This window comes from Salvia miltiorrhiza, chromosome 8, assembly GCF_028751815.1.
Source record: "Salvia miltiorrhiza cultivar Shanhuang (shh) chromosome 8, IMPLAD_Smil_shh, whole genome shotgun sequence".
In the NCBI taxonomy this organism is placed as follows: Eukaryota; Viridiplantae; Streptophyta; class Magnoliopsida; order Lamiales; family Lamiaceae; genus Salvia; species Salvia miltiorrhiza.
In genome coordinates, this window is record NC_080394.1 from 26,053,588 (window position 1) to 26,072,234 (window position 18,647).

At 37.1% G+C, this 18,647-nt stretch overlaps 2 protein-coding genes across 3 annotated transcripts; both read left to right on the plus strand.

The window, feature by feature from the left end:
* Window positions 1–1,043: 1,043 nt before the first annotated feature.
* On the plus strand, window positions 1,044–6,478 carry LOC130997294 (uncharacterized). 2 transcript variants are annotated; one of them, XM_057922563.1, is made up of 4 exons: window positions 1,044–1,364; window positions 1,443–1,499; window positions 3,578–3,640; window positions 4,263–6,478. In XM_057922563.1, exon 4 carries the CDS (start codon window positions 5,309–5,311, stop codon window positions 6,410–6,412), a length of 1,104 nt encoding a protein of 367 aa, XP_057778546.1. In that variant the 5' UTR covers window positions 1,044–1,364; window positions 1,443–1,499; window positions 3,578–3,640; window positions 4,263–5,308; the 3' UTR covers window positions 6,413–6,478. The 2 variants fall into 2 exon arrangements, 1 of the variants encoding a protein (XP_057778546.1); XR_009093034.1 differs by lacking the exons at window positions 3,578–3,640; window positions 4,263–6,478 and adding an exon at window positions 1,731–2,511 and having other exon boundaries at window positions 1,044–1,499.
* Window positions 6,479–14,900: 8,422 nt separating this feature from the next.
* LOC130997295 (hexose carrier protein HEX6) lies at window positions 14,901–18,240 on the plus strand. The gene is made up of 3 exons (XM_057922564.1): window positions 14,901–15,228; window positions 15,334–15,656; window positions 16,822–18,240. The coding sequence occupies exons 1-3, from the start codon at window positions 15,096–15,098 to the stop codon at window positions 17,881–17,883; spliced, it is 1,518 nt and encodes a 505-aa protein (XP_057778547.1). The 5' UTR covers window positions 14,901–15,095; the 3' UTR covers window positions 17,884–18,240.
* The last annotated feature ends 407 nt before the right edge of the window (window positions 18,241–18,647 follow it).

Below are 18,647 nucleotides of genomic sequence, written 5' to 3' on the forward strand. Positions count from 1 at the left end.
ATTTCATACACAAACATAAATAAAAAGTTGTAAATTTTTAATGAAGAGAGAGAAAATAAAATATTTTAAATTTTATTTTTTTCACAATTTATTCGTTTTAAATTTATTTTATATAATTTTTATACTATATTAAATTTAAGATGCATATTGAATATGTTTTTCATAAATCAAATGTAACAATGTTTAGAAAAAAATTAAAAAATATATAAAAATAATGAAAAAAATGATGGGAGAAGAGAGAGAAAAAGAGAGGGAAGAAACGGAGGGAAATTCCTCTTTTATATATTATAGATTAACGTATCAAAAACCGAAAATCCCTTCCTATCGAAAATATAGGGTGGGTTGGGTCAAATTTTTTTTTCAAAATTTAATTTTGTAATTTAAAATTTAAGAGTTTTAAAGTATTAGCAAAATTTAAAATAAAAATAATAAAATTAAGGGTATTTTGCTTAGAATGTTTGTTGGGAACTTAATGAAATATCCTTATCCTAGTTTTGATGATACCAAAATCAATAGGTCTCAATTGTAATAGACTAGAACTATTTTGAACTCAAGTGTCAGAGTTTTTTTTTCTAGTTTAGTTGTTGTTCTGAAGACTGAAGAACGAAGGACTGAAGACTGAAGACTGAAGATGCCGACTGAAGTATCAGTCGAATGATCAGTTTCGATTGATTACTTAATGCGTGCCATGTGGATTCAGCGGACTGATACTGTAATGACCCGCATTTTTATTTTTATTTAATATGGTATCGCGATAATTAATATCGCATCTTTTAGTAAATGAAACCCAGTTGCCAGTTATATATGAACCCAGTTTATGGTCCTGATTTTTTTTTTATCAAAAACGAAGTTATTATTTTAGCTTTATACTTTTATAAGTATGAGAAAAACGCGACGAGGATTATTGAGCCATTCAATAATCATTATTTTCAAGTTATAACTGACTTAGCAAAGTCATGTTATTTATTAATCGAAAAACAGAAGCAGTTATATTTTATTAGTGCTAATAGAAATCGAGAAATTATTCCGACTGCAACGCAGATTAAATATACGTATTTAATTTATACACGAATAATGAGCAGAAGCCAGTATTTGATTGCAAAAACGCGATTAAATATACAGAATCAATCAAGAAGACAACCAAATCAATTAGCAAAAGCAAAAGTTTTTTTTTTCCAATCAATTAAAGTTTACACGCCTTTACTCCACCAAACTTCCCACCTACTCCATCAGCTACCCACCACCCTTTGCTCCCCACCATATTCGATTCTTTAAGGCTATCATCAGCCCTTTTACTCATTCCTTAGTTCTTCAACAACCAAAGGAATGAGAGATTTCATTTACTGCTGCCAAACTTCGAACATGTAAGCTTTGGTTTAAGTTTTTCCACCAGTCCATTCTTGATTCCCCTGCATATGTCAATAAGCATCTGAAAATTTCAGCTATCTCCTCATTAAATTCAATGGCAACAAACAGCCACCAACAACAAGCAATTACAGGTATATACTAAGCTCCCTTCATTCGAATCCCATTTGCATTTCATCCAACAAGCATGATTAAGAAGAAATATTGAATGTATAGATGAGTATAGGTTATGGACTTAGCAAAGTCACAAGCACAGAAATCAGTTCATATGTAATTCAATTTCTTCACATGAGTCAGACGATGAGAATTCTTATGACATTAGCAAACCACAGTTCCTAGTTTAATCTCTAACTTTATCAAAATAGGAACACAGAACAGACCCCTTTAACTTCAAACCACACACCATTGTTTATATAAAGACTTATACAAAGAAGAAGAGGAAGATAGAACAAAGACTTAGCTTTTAGAAGGGCGGTTGCTCCGTTCGGTCGAAGCTGAGCCGACGATGGCAACGGCAAACACTTGCTGTTCCATCGAACTCCGACAACAGCAGCGGATCGGCGGGCCTTCACCTGCCGCCGGGAGGAACAGCAGCAATGGTCCAAAGGCAGCAGCGGCGCGGTGAGAGGCGTAGGCCTTCTTACTCCAGTCGCCGGAAACTCAGGAACATCAAAGCGGAAGCGGAATGGCTGAGGGAGGAGACCAACCGGTTTCAGGGACCGGAGCAGAACTTACACGACGACGAAGGAGCTTCCGTTGGCATCGGAACTAGGCGCAGGGACAGCTGACGCCGGCAAGATCAGATCTTGGCCGAGAAAGAGAGAGAGCGGCCGGCACCGCCCGATTCCATGTTTGAGACGAGGGAGACGAACGGCGCTGCTTCCAGGAGGCGACCGCTCGCCGGATTCCAGACGGAGGTGCGACAGCGGCGATGATTTCCAGAATCAGGGCTCGATGATGGGCTCTGGGATGCCGGGGTTTCATGAGTCGCCGGTCGAAGCTGACCGGAGCAGTGATGGCTGAACGGCTGAGGAAGAAGAAGCCGGCCGATTTTTGGGAGGGCCGATCGAACGCTGAGTTTGAAAAGGGGCGAGCAGCTCCTTGAGAGAGAGAAAAGAGAGAGAAAGGCGTGAATTGTTTTGAGAAAGAGAGAGAGTCCGATAGTTTGTGAGAGAAAGAGAGAGAGTTGGGCTTTAAAATTTTAATTGTTTGGGCTTTCCTCTACTTTTTGTGGGCCGAATTTTGAGCTTGTTTTTTTTTAAATTGGGCTTCCAATTTTAATTATTTTGGGCCTCACCTTTTAATTGTTTTGGGCCAAAGACTTTTAAGTTCGGGCTTGATTTTAATTGATGAGCTTACATTTAAATTCAAACTAGGCCAGTCTTTTATTTAAATGGCCATTCTCATTATTTCTATTGGGCTCGATTTAATTAAGGAGTTGGGCTGATGCATATTTTATGATGGGCTATTATTCTAGTCCCATTTATATTTCGTTGGGCCAGTTTAATTCATCATTTGGGCCGATTAAATTGCCTTTTTGGCTAAGATTAATTCTTTTCAGTCCACATTAATTATTATTTGGACCCCTATTTTAATTGTTTTGGGTCGAAGACTTTTTAAGTTGGGCTTTAATTCTTTTAAAGCTTGAGCTGAAGTTACTTCTTTCAGTTAAGCATTTCAGTATCTATTATGATGAAGCCCAATTATTTATCAATGAGCGAGCCGATTCTTATTCAATAAATGAGTCGCCCAGTTTATTAATTAATGTTTTTGGACTTCGGACTTCAAAGCGAACTATTATCTTTTATTTCTTTAAAGCCACTGGTTTATTTAATTAATTGGCTACTCTCGTTTGAGCCTATTAATTATTTGAGGTTACGCTAGTAATGATGTTTCTATCGAAAAGCCCGATAATTTCTACAAAGTCACACCTCGTTTAAAGTCGAGTTAGTTTTTTTTTCAATCAAGTACAAATGCGAAGTTTATTTTACGACTAGAATATTCCGATGATGAAGGAAGAATCACAGTTTTATTCGACCGCGCTAGACGAGAATTAGCTAAATCTATTAACGAGGATTAATAGTAGAATTCCCGATTATCGCTCAGAGTATTAGTTCATGCATACCAGATTCATGCATAGTTAAATTACGATTTCTCATTAATTAAGAATTTTCCTCGAGGCAATGTCTTATTTTATATTCTCGTGATTAAGGTCAAGCGCGAGAGTAAGAACTACACAAGGAGTTAGAGCACCTTAGCAAAACTTTGCTATCAGGTGGGCAATTTCTTACGCGTAAATAAAATGTTATGCATGTGTTATGCTTTATAATGCAAATTGGATCTTCAAGTATGGTATGCTTTATTATGCTTTACGCTAAATGATTTACGCTTGATTACGCTTATTTACGCTTGAATGCTTTACGCTGATAAGTTTATGCCTGTGATTGATGCTTGCGTCTGTTGGGGGAGGCCTCCCTCAACAGTACGATGCCGTGTCCGCTGAGGAGGGCCTTCCTCACGACGCGATGCCCGTGTCCGCTGAGAGAGGCCTCTCTCGCGGCGCGATGCCAGTAAGCCAGTGTTACAGCGTCTATTGGGGGAGGCCTCCCTCAATAGTACGATGCCGTGACCGCTGAGGGAGGCCCCCTTCACGGCGCGATGCCCGTGTTCGTTGGGGAAGGCCTTCTCCACGACACGATGCGTGTTGATGATTGTTAATGATGAAGAATGCGCTCATGTTGTTTATGAATATGGAAATGTTTAATGAGCAAAGGATTTGAAAGAAACTTATGCCTCTTATGCGAAGTTGTGTTTTGTTGTTGATATTATGTTATATGCTTGGCACTGCCCACTGAGTACTCTTGTACTCAGCCCTTCGTATGTTTATGTTTGTGCAGGTTGAGTTGTGATGGGCGATGAAGTGTTGCTGAGTGGAGTTTTTGTTGAACTTAAAGAAGGCTCAGAAAGGATACATGTCTTCATACATGTATCTCAGTTATGCATTCCGCTGTAAACACTGATTATTTCAATTACACCTTCCGTTGCAAACTCTGATAATGTTTTAGCCAAGCCCCTAACGATGCCTTTTTCCTTTTAAGGAATATAACGCGTATACAAGTTCTTTGAGTACCCTTTTTATGCGAACTATGCCTTTTTCCTTTTTAAGGAATATTTCACGCGTATCCAAGCTCTTTGAGTATTCTTTTATGCACCCCTTTCTAAACCCGCTTCTTAATTTCCCTTCCCCAGTCATGGTTTTCCCGGATTAATTATCCTTAATTAAGGCCGGTCGTGACAGAGTGGTATCAGAGCAGTTCGTTTGCTCTGAGCCTAAGAGTTTATTTAAGCCAAACTTAGAATGGATCACTAAAGTGTCTATAATTCAATCGACAAAGCTCAGCACTTCATCGTATCACACTCAACGAAGCAGAATGGTATGCTCTTCCAAGTTTTGAGTTAATGTTTACAAAAAGTGAAAATTATCGTAATAGCAAAGTGAGTAACTGTTAATAACTATGTTATGTTGTTATTGAATGAAATGATTTACGCAAGCGCGATTAAGTATGCCTATGGAATGAATCCCTATGAACATAGAGCTATTAAGATATGAGATCACCACTACTACAGAACATAGAAGCAAACATAGAAGAAATTAGATTGTATCTTTTGGTGGCTATAGTGAAGGCAGCAAGATAAGTGATGCGTATAGAATAATTTTTAAGCTCATGATTTTATAGCCGCTATAAATCTCCATGACTTATGCCTAAGTATCCAGTTTAGATGATGAGATATTATATGCTTAAGAATTGATATGACTCATGGAAATGAGATGCTAAGGACCCTTAAAGCTTACTACATCAATGTTGTCATTGGAGTTATGACTTGTTTACAAGTTAGAATAAGTTAACCTGTACAAGAATTCTTTTGAGGCTTGTATTAGATTATGCTAGAGTCTACTAATTGGCACATCTTTGCTACCAGAATGCCGCCTAAGAGAGGACGCCCTGTGAGAAACAATAACAATCGCAGAAATCGTAACGTTGTACCCGAAGAACCACAAGATGCTCGAGGACATAACCCACTCCCTTCGCCCCCAACTAGGAGAGTCGAAGAACTCTTTTTAAGGCAAAACCCACCTACGTTTGACGGAACGAGTGAACCGGCTGAAGCTGAGATTTGGTTGCGTGCAATGGAACGCATTTTCAACTTTCTACGTTGTACTGATGAGGAGCGTCTATCTTGCGTCTCATTCCAGCTAACAGGATCAGCTGATTTCTGGTGGGAAGCACGACGAAAAATTTTGACACCTGAACAATGGGCAAGTTATACTTGGGAAGATTTTAAGACAGGATTATATGATAAATATATTCCGAAAAGCTATAGGAAGAAGAAAGAAGCTGAGTTCTACGAGTTAAAGCAAGGAAAGAAATCTGTGGTTGAATACGACAAAGAATTCTGCAACCTGTCTAGGTTTGCTCCGCAACAAGTGGACACAGAGGAGAAGATGGCAGAGAAATTTTGTGCCGGACTGCGGTACGAAATTAAGATGGCTCTAGCAAGCCACGGAGGACTCTCATACACGGAGTCTCTGAACAGGGCACTTGACATTGAAGCTGCAATGCCGTCAGACAAGTCAGCCCCACCGTTGATCTCAACGCCAAATGATCAACCAGTAGCCTCACATACTCTCAAAGGGAAGCGCAAGTGGGACAACAACGAAGACAATATCAATCAGACTAATAAGCAAGTATGGCAAGAATATGAACGGGCCGAACAGTTTATTCAACCAAGGTACGAGGCACAGACTAACCTCGAGCCAACTGGGGATAGCCAAGGTCAGAGAGGAATTTCACCTTTCCCAAATTGCGGTAAGATGCATAGGAGTGTTTGTCGAGCTGGGACTAACGGTTGTTACAATTGTGGCCAAAAAGGTCACTACTCCACGCAATGCCCCAACAGACAACGAGGTTCATCAATTGAGAACACCCATACCCCCTTGCCAGCAATACGTGGACACTTGCGAAATCAGCCTCAATCACATCAGTGAAAATCTTATGGAGACACCGCAGACAAGAGAAGCTACGCGGGAACTTGAAGACAAGATGAAGGAAAATACCCCGAACTGTTTTAGCAGATATATGCAAATTTCGGGACGAAATTTTTGTTAAGAGGGGTAGTATGTAATGACCCGCATTTTTATTTTTATTTAATATGGTATCGCGATAATTAATATCGCATCTTTTAGTAAATGAAACCCAGTTGCCAGTTATATATGAACCCAGTTTATGGTCCTGATTTTTTTTTTATCAAAAACGAAGTTATTATTTTAGCTTTATACTTTTATAAGTATGAGAAAAACGCGACGAGGATTATTGAGCCATTCAATAATCATTATTTTCAAGTTATAACTGACTTAGCAAAGTCATGTTATTTATTAATCGAAAAACAGAAGCAGTTATATTTTATTAGTGCTAATAGAAATCGAGAAATTATTCCGACTGCAACGCAGATTAAATATACGTATTTAATTTATACACGAATAATGAGCAGAAGCCAGTATTTGATTGCAAAAACGCGATTAAATATACAGAATCAATCAAGAAGACAACCAAATCAATTAGCAAAAGCAAAAGTTTTTTTTTTCCAATCAATTAAAGTTTACACGCCTTTACTCCACCAAACTTCCCACCTACTCCATCAGCTACCCACCACCCTTTGCTCCCCACCATATTCGATTCTTTAAGGCTATCATCAGCCCTTTTACTCATTCCTTAGTTCTTCAACAACCAAAGGAATGAGAGATTTCATTTACTGCTGCCAAACTTCGAACATGTAAGCTTTGGTTTAAGTTTTTCCACCAGTCCATTCTTGATTCCCCTGCATATGTCAATAAGCATCTGAAAATTTCAGCTATCTCCTCATTAAATTCAATGGCAACAAACAGCCACCAACAACAAGCAATTACAGGTATATACTAAGCTCCCTTCATTCGAATCCCATTTGCATTTCATCCAACAAGCATGATTAAGAAGAAATATTGAATGTATAGATGAGTATAGGTTATGGACTTAGCAAAGTCACAAGCACAGAAATCAGTTCATATGTAATTCAATTTCTTCACATGAGTCAGACGATGAGAATTCTTATGACATTAGCAAACCACAGTTCCTAGTTTAATCTCTAACTTTATCAAAATAGGAACACAGAACAGACCCCTTTAACTTCAAACCACACACCATTGTTTATATAAAGACTTATACAAAGAAGAAGAGGAAGATAGAACAAAGACTTAGCTTTTAGAAGGGCGGTTGCTCCGTTCGGTCGAAGCTGAGCCGACGATGGCAACGGCAAACACTTGCTGTTCCATCGAACTCCGACAACAGCAGCGGATCGGCGGGCCTTCACCTGCCGCCGGGAGGAACAGCAGCAATGGTCCAAAGGCAGCAGCGGCGCGGTGAGAGGCGTAGGCCTTCTTACTCCAGTCGCCGGAAACTCAGGAACATCAAAGCGGAAGCGGAATGGCTGAGGGAGGAGACCAACCGGTTTCAGGGACCGGAGCAGAACTTACACGACGACGAAGGAGCTTCCGTTGGCATCGGAACTAGGCGCAGGGACAGCTGACGCCGGCAAGATCAGATCTTGGCCGAGAAAGAGAGAGAGCGGCCGGCACCGCCCGATTCCATGTTTGAGACGAGGGAGACGAACGGCGCTGCTTCCAGGAGGCGACCGCTCGCCGGATTCCAGACGGAGGTGCGACAGCGGCGATGATTTCCAGAATCAGGGCTCGATGATGGGCTCTGGGATGCCGGGGTTTCATGAGTCAGCCGGTCGAAGCTGACCGGAGCAGTGATGGCTGAACGGCTGAGGAAGAAGAAGCCGGCCGATTTTTGGGAGGGCCGATCGAACGCTGAGTTTGAAAAGGGGCGAGCAGCTCCTTGAGAGAGAGAAAAGAGAGAGAAAGGCGTGAATTGTTTTGAGAAAGAGAGAGAGTCCGATAGTTTGTGAGAGAAAGAGAGAGAGTTGGGCTTTAAAATTTTAATTGTTTGGGCTTTCCTCTACTTTTTGTGGGCCGAATTTTGAGCTTGTTTTTTTTTAAATTGGGCTTCCAATTTTAATTATTTTGGGCCTCACCTTTTAATTGTTTTGGGCCAAAGACTTTTAAGTTCGGGCTTGATTTTAATTGATGAGCTTACATTTAAATTCAAACTAGGCCAGTCTTTTATTTAAATGGCCATTCTCATTATTTCTATTGGGCTCGATTTAATTAAGGAGTTGGGCTGATGCATATTTTATGATGGGCTATTATTCTAGTCCCATTTATATTTCGTTGGGCCAGTTTAATTCATCATTTGGGCCGATTAAATTGCCTTTTTGGCTAAGATTAATTCTTTTCAGTCCACATTAATTATTATTTGGACCCCTATTTTAATTGTTTTGGGTCGAAGACTTTTTAAGTTGGGCTTTAATTCTTTTAAAGCTTGAGCTGAAGTTACTTCTTTCAGTTAAGCATTTCAGTATCTATTATGATGAAGCCCAATTATTTATCAATGAGCGAGCCGATTCTTATTCAATAAATGAGTCGCCCAGTTTATTAATTAATGTTTTTGGACTTCGGACTTCAAAGCGAACTATTATCTTTTATTTCTTTAAAGCCACTGGTTTATTTAATTAATTGGCTACTCTCGTTTGAGCCTATTAATTATTTGAGGTTACGCTAGTAATGATGTTTCTATCGAAAAGCCCGATAATTTCTACAAAGTCACACCTCGTTTAAAGTCGAGTTAGTTTTTTTTTCAATCAAGTACAAATGCGAAGTTTATTTTACGACTAGAATATTCCGATGATGAAGGAAGAATCACAGTTTTATTCGACCGCGCTAGACGAGAATTAGCTAAATCTATTAACGAGGATTAATAGTAGAATTCCCGATTATCGCTCAGAGTATTAGTTCATGCATACCAGATTCATGCATAGTTAAATTACGATTTCTCATTAATTAAGAATTTTCCTCGAGGCAATGTCTTATTTTATATTCTCGTGATTAAGGTCAAGCGCGAGAGTAAGAACTACACAAGGAGTTAGAGCACCTTAGCAAAACTTTGCTATCAGGTGGGCAATTTCTTACGCGTAAATAAAATGTTATGCATGTGTTATGCTTTATAATGCAAATTGGATCTTCAAGTATGGTATGCTTTATTATGCTTTACGCTAAATGATTTACGCTTGATTACGCTTATTTACGCTTGAATGCTTTACGCTGATAAGTTTATGCCTGTGATTGATGCTTGCGTCTGTTGGGGGAGGCCTCCCTCAACAGTACGATGCCGTGTCCGCTGAGGAGGGCCTTCCTCACGACGCGATGCCCGTGTCCGCTGAGAGAGGCCTCTCTCGCGGCGCGATGCCAGTAAGCCAGTGTTACAGCGTCTATTGGGGGAGGCCTCCCTCAATAGTACGATGCCGTGACCGCTGAGGGAGGCCCCCTTCACGGCGCGATGCCCGTGTTCGTTGGGGAAGGCCTTCTCCACGACACGATGCGTGTTGATGATTGTTAATGATGAAGAATGCGCTCATGTTGTTTATGAATATGGAAATGTTTAATGAGCAAAGGATTTGAAAGAAACTTATGCCTCTTATGCGAAGTTGTGTTTTGTTGTTGATATTATGTTATATGCTTGGCACTGCCCACTGAGTACTCTTGTACTCAGCCCTTCGTATGTTTATGTTTGTGCAGGTTGAGTTGTGATGGGCGATGAAGTGTTGCTGAGTGGAGTTTTTGTTGAACTTAAAGAAGGCTCAGAAAGGATACATGTCTTCATACATGTATCTCAGTTATGCATTCCGCTGTAAACACTGATTATTTCAATTACACCTTCCGTTGCAAACTCTGATAATGTTTTAGCCAAGCCCCTAACGATGCCTTTTTCCTTTTAAGGAATATAACGCGTATACAAGTTCTTTGAGTACCCTTTTTATGCGAACTATGCCTTTTTCCTTTTTAAGGAATATTTCACGCGTATCCAAGCTCTTTGAGTATTCTTTTATGCACCCCTTTCTAAACCCGCTTCTTAATTTCCCTTCCCCAGTCATGGTTTTCCCGGATTAATTATCCTTAATTAAGGCCGGTCGTGACAGATACGAAAGTCAAGTATCAGTTGATCATTCTTCCTCGGACTGAACCTCCAATGTTCAAAGGAAGCCACGCACTCCCGATTCCCGAAGTACAGCCGCATTAAATGCAGAGATCTCAGGATCGTCCTTTCTCTACAGAGGCCATTCCTTTTGGTGATTACCTTTTCAGAGATGTCGCATATCCTGCTCTTCAATGAAGCCGTTCTCACCAAACAAGGAACCTCGAAGATAGTCAGTAATCAGTCTAACTCATAGGCTAAAGACTGACAACTTGCTTAACTCACAGGCTATTACGAAACAAAAGTTTTCCGCTGCGTGTGTTATCAGTCTAACTGATCTATCCTCTAATAGTCAGTAAGATTCATAACATATCTCTGTTTATCAAACTCGACTGAAGTCTTACGTGTATCAGTTATGGTCTTTAACTTAACTGATAACTTCTTACTGAAGAGTATTCAGTATCAGTCGTCAATCCGGTTTTGGTCAAAACTCTTTTCAGTAAACAGGTTGAGTCAGTTTGTGTTTAAAGTTTCGTTTTGATTCATCGAACAAAAATAGCCTATAGGTGTATTCCCCCCCCCCCATACACCTATTCGAGACCCTCCGGACCTAACAATAATTATAATTAATATAATATTAATTTTGTGTCTATAACTAACTTTTATTTAAGTAAAATGACTATTTTAATATTTGCATCTTAGAAGTTATGTTGCAAATCAAATTTGAAACTAAGATGATGCCTTATTATGCAATTAACCCTTTAAAATATAACTATATATGCTAACCTCTTCTTTATTAATATTAGTACGTCCATCCGTGCGATGCACGGTGAAATCGAAATTAAATGATATTTTAAATAAATAAATAAATAAAATTATTAAATAGAATCAAAATATAAATAAATGCAAAATATGGTTTAAAAATAAAATACTTACTCAATAAAATCTCGAATTTAAAAACGTAATTTTCAACTATGTTTAAAGTTATAGTTATTAAATAATTTTAAATTATTGATAATGAAAATTAATATAAACATTATTATTATAAAGTATTCCACATAATAATAAATAAATAAATATTTTCATACACGGTCATAAATAAAAAAGTTGTAAAATTTTAACAAAGAGAAAGAAAATAAAATATTTTAAAATTTTAATAACCTATTCGTTTTAAATTCATTTTTGATGATTTTTATATCGTATTAAAGATCTTGTTACAAACTTAATTAAACTTAAGATGCATATTGAATAATTATTCATAAATCAAATTTGACGATATTTATAAAAGAATTAATTAATTTTTTTTAAAAAAAGAGAGAAAAAATATTTAAAAAATTGATGTGAGAAGAGAGAGAAAAAATAGAGAGAAAATTAATAGAAACATTATACATATTTTGCTTCAAAAAAAAACATATACATATTTAATTACAACAAAGAATAAAATAGTTAAAAATGAGAAAATTAAAGGTACTATTTTTACAAAATTGTTATTTGAACAAATCATGGTGACTAATTAAATTAATTTATGGCAGTATAATAGTATACTTTGAAATGTAATAAAGATAATTAATTAAAACTAATATAGCTAATAATTAAGTATTTAATATATTATATTATTTATTAAAATTATTCTAAAAATAAAAAGTTGAAAAAATAAAAAATTGAAGTTTCTATTTAAAGCAATTCGTAGATATAGATATAGATATAGCTATAGATTTCCATGATGGCCTTACATATTTTATTTATGAAGCTAACTAGCTATAGATTTCCATGATGGCCTTACATATTTTATTTATGAAGCTAACTAGCTAAGTTAGCTAACACCGCAAATTAAGTATTTCAATTTGTGAACGTTTTTGTCAATGGTACAATAATTGCAGTGAGATTTATATCTCTTAAATAAAGAATGACAAAATGCTCCCAGTCCAATTTGCCAAGTCTCCTGATTATTTATTACTACTAGATGATCTAATGTCTTTTGTAAGCTTCAAATAGCCATCATACTCAATTACTCATAGAGAGCTAAATTTAACGAAATTAGGCACAGTAATACAGTGAAAAGTACACATAAGCTAAAACTAAAATTTCGTATAAAATATCCGCAAATAAATAGAAATTTATTAATTATATATAACAAAACATATTAAAGGTACCACAATAATTTTCATACTGACATTTTCTTCGTTCCTTATTTTTATTTATCTTAAATCTTTTTTTTTTAAGAATATTTATCTTAAATCTTTATTCCTACGTTAAAAATTTACCAAATTTACTATTTAATTAAAGTTCACCATTTTTTTTTAAATTTGTTACAATCAAAGAAAGGAAAAAATCCACTCACACTCTAGCTCCTAGGGTGACTCGAACCCCCGATCTATTTACCAACAGACTGCGCTTCATCGTCATTAAAGTTCACCAATTAAAAACATAAGTAAAAGATAATTTAGATGTATTGAAATAAATAAAATTTTCAATATAATATTATCAAATTAAATATTTTGAAATTAATAATAAAGTTTAAATTTTTGTTGAGACTAAAAAATAAAATATTCTATCACCTCACGTCATTCTTTTTTTTTTTATCTTAGTATCCTTAGTAATATTATATATGTTGGTTCCGGAGCGAGTATGTACCGGTGTAGTGAAAAAATACATCAATTAGCATATTTGAAAACTATTTGCTATGTTACAACTTGAGTGTTTAAGACAAATGGACTGATAATGAGTCAGTTTGAAGGATACAGTTCAACGCACTACCTAACAGATTGCCAGTGTCTAGTCTATTGATTTACTCGTCAGCAAGTCAATTAGAATAGAAACTCAAGCATGTGTTCATTTCAGCTCATGCAGAGTTCAATTTTGAGTATTAGTAACTTGAGTCATACTGATACAATCATGAAAATCATTTTAATGCATATATGTTGAGAGCAATGGTGTTGATCAGTGTGCTGAAAGATTTGTTAAGTAAAGCATCAATAAATCAAAATGATGATTGTAAAAACAAAAGCGGTTTTCTTGTTTGAATGTTTTCAGTTTGTTGAGAGATTGGACAAACACAACAAAACTGGAGTAACAAACATAAAGTATAACACACAAGCAATTTAACGTGGTTCGGAGTAACTTCTCCTAAATCCATGATCCTGATAAACAGGGGAATCCAGTTTGCCTTATGATTCTTTGTTTTATTGCTGTAAATCAGCTTGATCGGTCAGTTCACATTTTGACTGATCACATTGGTTACACGGTCATGACCATTCTTAGCAATTTATGCGATTGCAACGCTGTTTTTTAGTAGCTTCCGTTACTTTGCCAACTTTCAGACTTCTCACTTGAAGCTTACTTGTTGACTTCTCTTCACTTCTGCACTTATCTTTTACAATGAGTGAGAGTTACAGACGAGGGTTTCTCCTACTAAGTGAATACACTATTAGAATAAGAACAATTGAAAGGATTAGTGTGTTCAGATCTAAGCTTATAGTAATTTTTACAATGAAGAACGCTTAGTTTAAAAACTTTTAATGTATTCACAAGTTTAAACTTAAAATAAATTTTACATTGAAGAACAAGTTCCATTGGTTAATTGTTGTTCTAAAATGTTTAACCACGAAGATTAGAAAACAACAATGTCGGGGATCCATCACAACGCATATCTAGGGATGGCAATGGGCCGGATCTGGACCGGGTCTGGCCAATACCAGATCCAGCTCCGTTTTCATATACCAGATCCAGATCCATGGATCTAAAAATTTTGGATCCAGATCCAGATCCGCGGGTCCACAGGTCCAGATCCATGGATCTACTATTTTTAAATTAAATTTAAAAAAATTCACAAAATCAATAACATCTAATTTCCATCATGAAAAATATAACACAAAATATTTTTATCTAATTACTTTTAGTTTTTATTCTTTTGAATATAATTTATTTATTATTTATAATTTAGTTAATATTATTAGTAAACTAAATATAAAATATAAAAAATATATATAAAATAAAACGGATCCACGGATCGGATCTGGGCCGGATCCGGATCTAAAATTTTAAGATCCAGATCTGTTTTCAAAACTGAGATCCAGATCCAGATCCGTCGGGTCCAAAAAATTGAAATTCAGATCCGTAAAAACGAATTTGGATCCACAGATCTGGACTGGGTCCAAGATCCACTACCATCCCTACGCATATCTTGAGCTTTCATCGAATGTACACACATGAATTAGAATAGAGAGAATATTAATTAACACAGAATATCTTGAGTTTTCATCGAATATATAACCATCACAATACATTCTAAAAAAGATCAATCAGTGAGTCAATGCACGTGAAACCAATTAGTCATTCACACTCAAAATGGGTCCTGCAGTATTGGAGAGAATATTAACACAAAAAATTCGTAAGATTCCACGAAAGATACAAAAAAACTATATATATATGAAATGTGAATTAAAGACTTTTCAAATGAGACGGGACCACAAGATACTGACATTATTATTAGCAGTCGATATAGACTAGTATCTTGAACAGCTCACTCTCGTCTCTTCCATTCATCTTCTTGACTTTGATGAAGTTGATTTTTTTTCTGCAATCTGAATAACAGAAGAAGCCATGGGCGGAGGATTTGCAGTTGCAAGTGAAGCAGGAGGCCCATACAATGGAAAAGTCACCACCTTCGTCGTCTTATCTTGTATGATGGCTGCCATGGGAGGAGTTATCTTTGGCTACGATATTGGAATTTCAGGTTCCAATAATATGATTTAAATAAGAACTTCTTATTATTATAAGAATCTTTGCGTGGACACCATGATTACTGAATGAGTATTAATTATTGGTTGTAAATATTTAGGTGGAGTGACATCTATGAGGCCGTTCTTGAGGAAATTTTTCCCCAACGTGTATAGGAGGATGATGGAGGACACCAAGATTAGCAACTACTGCAAATTCGACAGCCAATTGCTAACATTATTCACATCCTCACTATATTTGGCAGGCCTCATTGCGTCGTTCTTCGCCTCCTTCACTACCAAAGCCTACGGGCGGAAGCCGTCTATCATCATCGGAGGCGCTGCATTTCTCGCCGGAGCAGCGCTTAACGGCGCAGCTCTCAACATATACATGCTCATTTTCGGCAGACTCCTTCTTGGAGTTGGTGTTGGTTTTGCTAATCAGGTACTTCTATATATTGACTTCTATCAAAATATTCATTTTCCTATAAAAAGTAACCATAAAGATATATAAAAATAATAAAAGTAAAAAGTTATTTTTTTTGTTTAAAATTCTGCTTTGCCTTTAATTATCGTGAATTAACCTTAATTTACAACTAAAAAGTTTCATGTCGTGAATTGGAGACAAAAATATTATAGAATATTCAAGATTAAAAAACATTTAATTTGGTCATAAATTGAAGGTAAAATAGGGCAAATTAATGACTAAGAATTCAGTGTTTGTGAATTATGGACAAAATAAAGTAAATTAACGACTAAGCAACTTTATAGTTGTAAGTTATTATAATAATAAGGATAAAATTGTAAGAATAACTATTTATTATACTTTTTTATCTTTACAATAGCAAAATGAGTTATGTGTTCATTCTATATATTCTACTATCTCTCTCTGTACATGGTAGCTCTAAATTCGCAAAAGCTCAAGATATTCTTGTACAAGCAGTAAGGATCAATTAAGTGATCAAAGGAGTAGTAGCTAACTCATAACTATGGGTTGAATGTATTGTGAGTAGAAAAATTAATAATCAATTAGTCATACATAAAGGATAGTGTTAGTAATTGATTGTATTATGAGTTAAGAAATGATTCCACCATATAACATAATAGATAAATAAGTTGATATATTGAAGGTAATATGTTGTGGAGTAACGTCTATAGTCTATAGATGGAAATAGACTACTCCCCAAATCCCAATTCAATGTCACATTTTTTTATTTGGACTTTTCATTTTAATAGACCACTTCCTAAAATAAAAAATACATACATAATGAATAACTTTACATAACTTATCATTTTACATCATATGTGAATCATTTCTCTACTCATTAAATAAACAATAAAAAAATTCTTGAAATTGGTATCACTCTCCTTTATATCATATTTTTGTGGACGGAGAGAGTAATTCTTTTACGGACTGAAAGAGAATAAAAATAGGAAAACCTGTTAAAACAAAATACTAGTATTATAAAAGGAACTAATGAAATTAAAATTAAAAGTACTGGGAGTTGTGACTTGTTTTGCGAAAGATATTCAATAGCATAACATTTTGGTAATCCATCATTTTTTTGAAACTGATGAATATGTATATTCTCTTGACAAGCAACTTTCAGGCAGTACCACTATACCTATCAGAAATGGCGCCACCCAAATACAGAGGAGCCTTCAACAACGGATTCCAGCTGAGCGTTGGCATCGGTGCCCTATCCGCAAACCTCATCAACTACGGCACTGTTAAGATCAAGCAAGGCTACGGCTGGCGCATCTCCCTAGCAATGGCCGCACTCCCAGCTTCCATCCTAACCCTCGGCGCCCTCTTCCTCCCCGACACACCAAACAGCCTCATCCAACGCGGCCGAAGCCACGACGACGCCAAGCATATGCTGCAGCGCATCCGCGGCGCAACCGACGTCGACACAGAGCTCCGAGATCTCATCAAAGCCACCCAAGACTCGAATACCCTCAAAAACCCCTACATCCAAATCCTGCAGAGAAACTACAGACCTCAGCTGGTGATGTCCATCGCCATCCCCTTCTTCCAGCAGGTGACGGGGATCAACGTCATCGCCTTCTATGCCCCGATAGTGTTCCGCACCATCGGGTTCGGCGAGAGCGCGTCGCTCATGTCGGCCGTGATGACGGGAGTGGTGGGCATCGCCACCACGCTGCTGTCGATGGCGCTGGTGGACAGGGCGGGGCGGAGATCGCTGCTCGTGGTGGGCGGGGCGCTGATGTTCGGTGCGCAGATGGCTGTTGGAGGCGTGATGGCGGCTAAGCTAGGCGATCATGGCGGGCTGAGCAAAGGGTATGGCGATGCGGTGTTGGTGTTGATAGGGGTATACGTGGCTGGGTTTGGCGTGTCGTGGGGGCCGTTGGGGTGGCTGATTCCGAGCGAGATATTCCCGCTGGAGATACGGGCGGCGGGGCAGAGCATTGCGGTGGCGGTGAATTTTCTGTTCACGTTCTTGGTGGGGCAGACGTTCCTGTCGATGCTGTGCCATTTGAAGGCGGGGATATTCTTCTTCTTCGGAGGGTGGGTGGCGCTGATGACGGTATTCGTCTACGCCTTGCTGCCGGAGACCAAGAATGTGCCGATTGAGCAGATGGAGAAGGTGTGGAGGCATCATTGGTTTTGGAAGAGGATTGTGGGGAGTAACAAAGGTGGAGAGAGGTGAGACTGAGATGGATGGTACTGATGCAACAGACCAAAAATCATTGTGATCTCATCAATCAATTTTAAATGCTCTGAAGTATAGTTACCATGAGCTCAAATCATCACAAACTAACATTAGTAAGAGAGTGAGATTTCAAGTATTATCAGAAGAAGATCAAAATAGGAGGAATAAACTATACCAGTATTTTCATGCATGAAATTCACCATGGTGAAGTGATGCCTTTTGTGAAGCTGATATGATTTTTCACCTTGATGCACCCAGTTGGTGTAACCTTGAGAGAAATTTACCATGTCTCATAATGTACGTGGTATATATTTCACATCATCTCTTAAGTGTAATCTAAATTTTTTACATTCAGTGCAGGAACACTTTATCTTCGTCTCTGTTGATTTATTAGTGTATGCAAATTCAAGGAAGTTCACACATAAAAGTGTTGATTTGTCTGTGCATGCAAATTCAAGAAAAATATCTAAACCCCGCATAAAAGTGTCAGGCAATTAAACGATCTTCGGTGGAAATATTTATCCATCTAACTAATCATGTAACATAGTTATTCTTCATAAATAATTGAATATTTTCAAAGACACATTATATTGTAATAAAAATGTAACAAAACGATACAGGAAAGAACATACAAATTCTAGAAAAATCTCATATGTATCCTTTATAGAAAGGGGCTATATAAATATTATACATTAATTACTTATATCTACTAAAAAGAATCTGCTTTAGTTTGTCTTTCTAATGTTCTAGTGAAAGATATG

What these genes read in the sequence shown, in the direction of transcription:
- LOC130997295 (XM_057922564.1), top strand. Translation starts at nt 15,096, where the DNA reads ATGGGCGGAGGATTTGCAGTTGCAAGTGAAGCAGGAGGCCCATACAAT. An exon ending in CTACGATATTGGAATTTCAG is followed by an intron (nt 15,229 to 15,333) that starts GTTCCAATAATA and finishes GTAAATATTTAG; the next exon opens with GTGGAGTGACATCTATGAGG. An exon ending in GTGTTGGTTTTGCTAATCAG is followed by an intron (nt 15,657 to 16,821) that starts GTACTTCTATAT and finishes AGCAACTTTCAG; the next exon opens with GCAGTACCACTATACCTATC.
- LOC130997294 (XM_057922563.1), top strand. Translation starts at nt 5,309, where the DNA reads ATGCTAGAGTCTACTAATTGGCACATCTTTGCTACCAGAATGCCGCCT.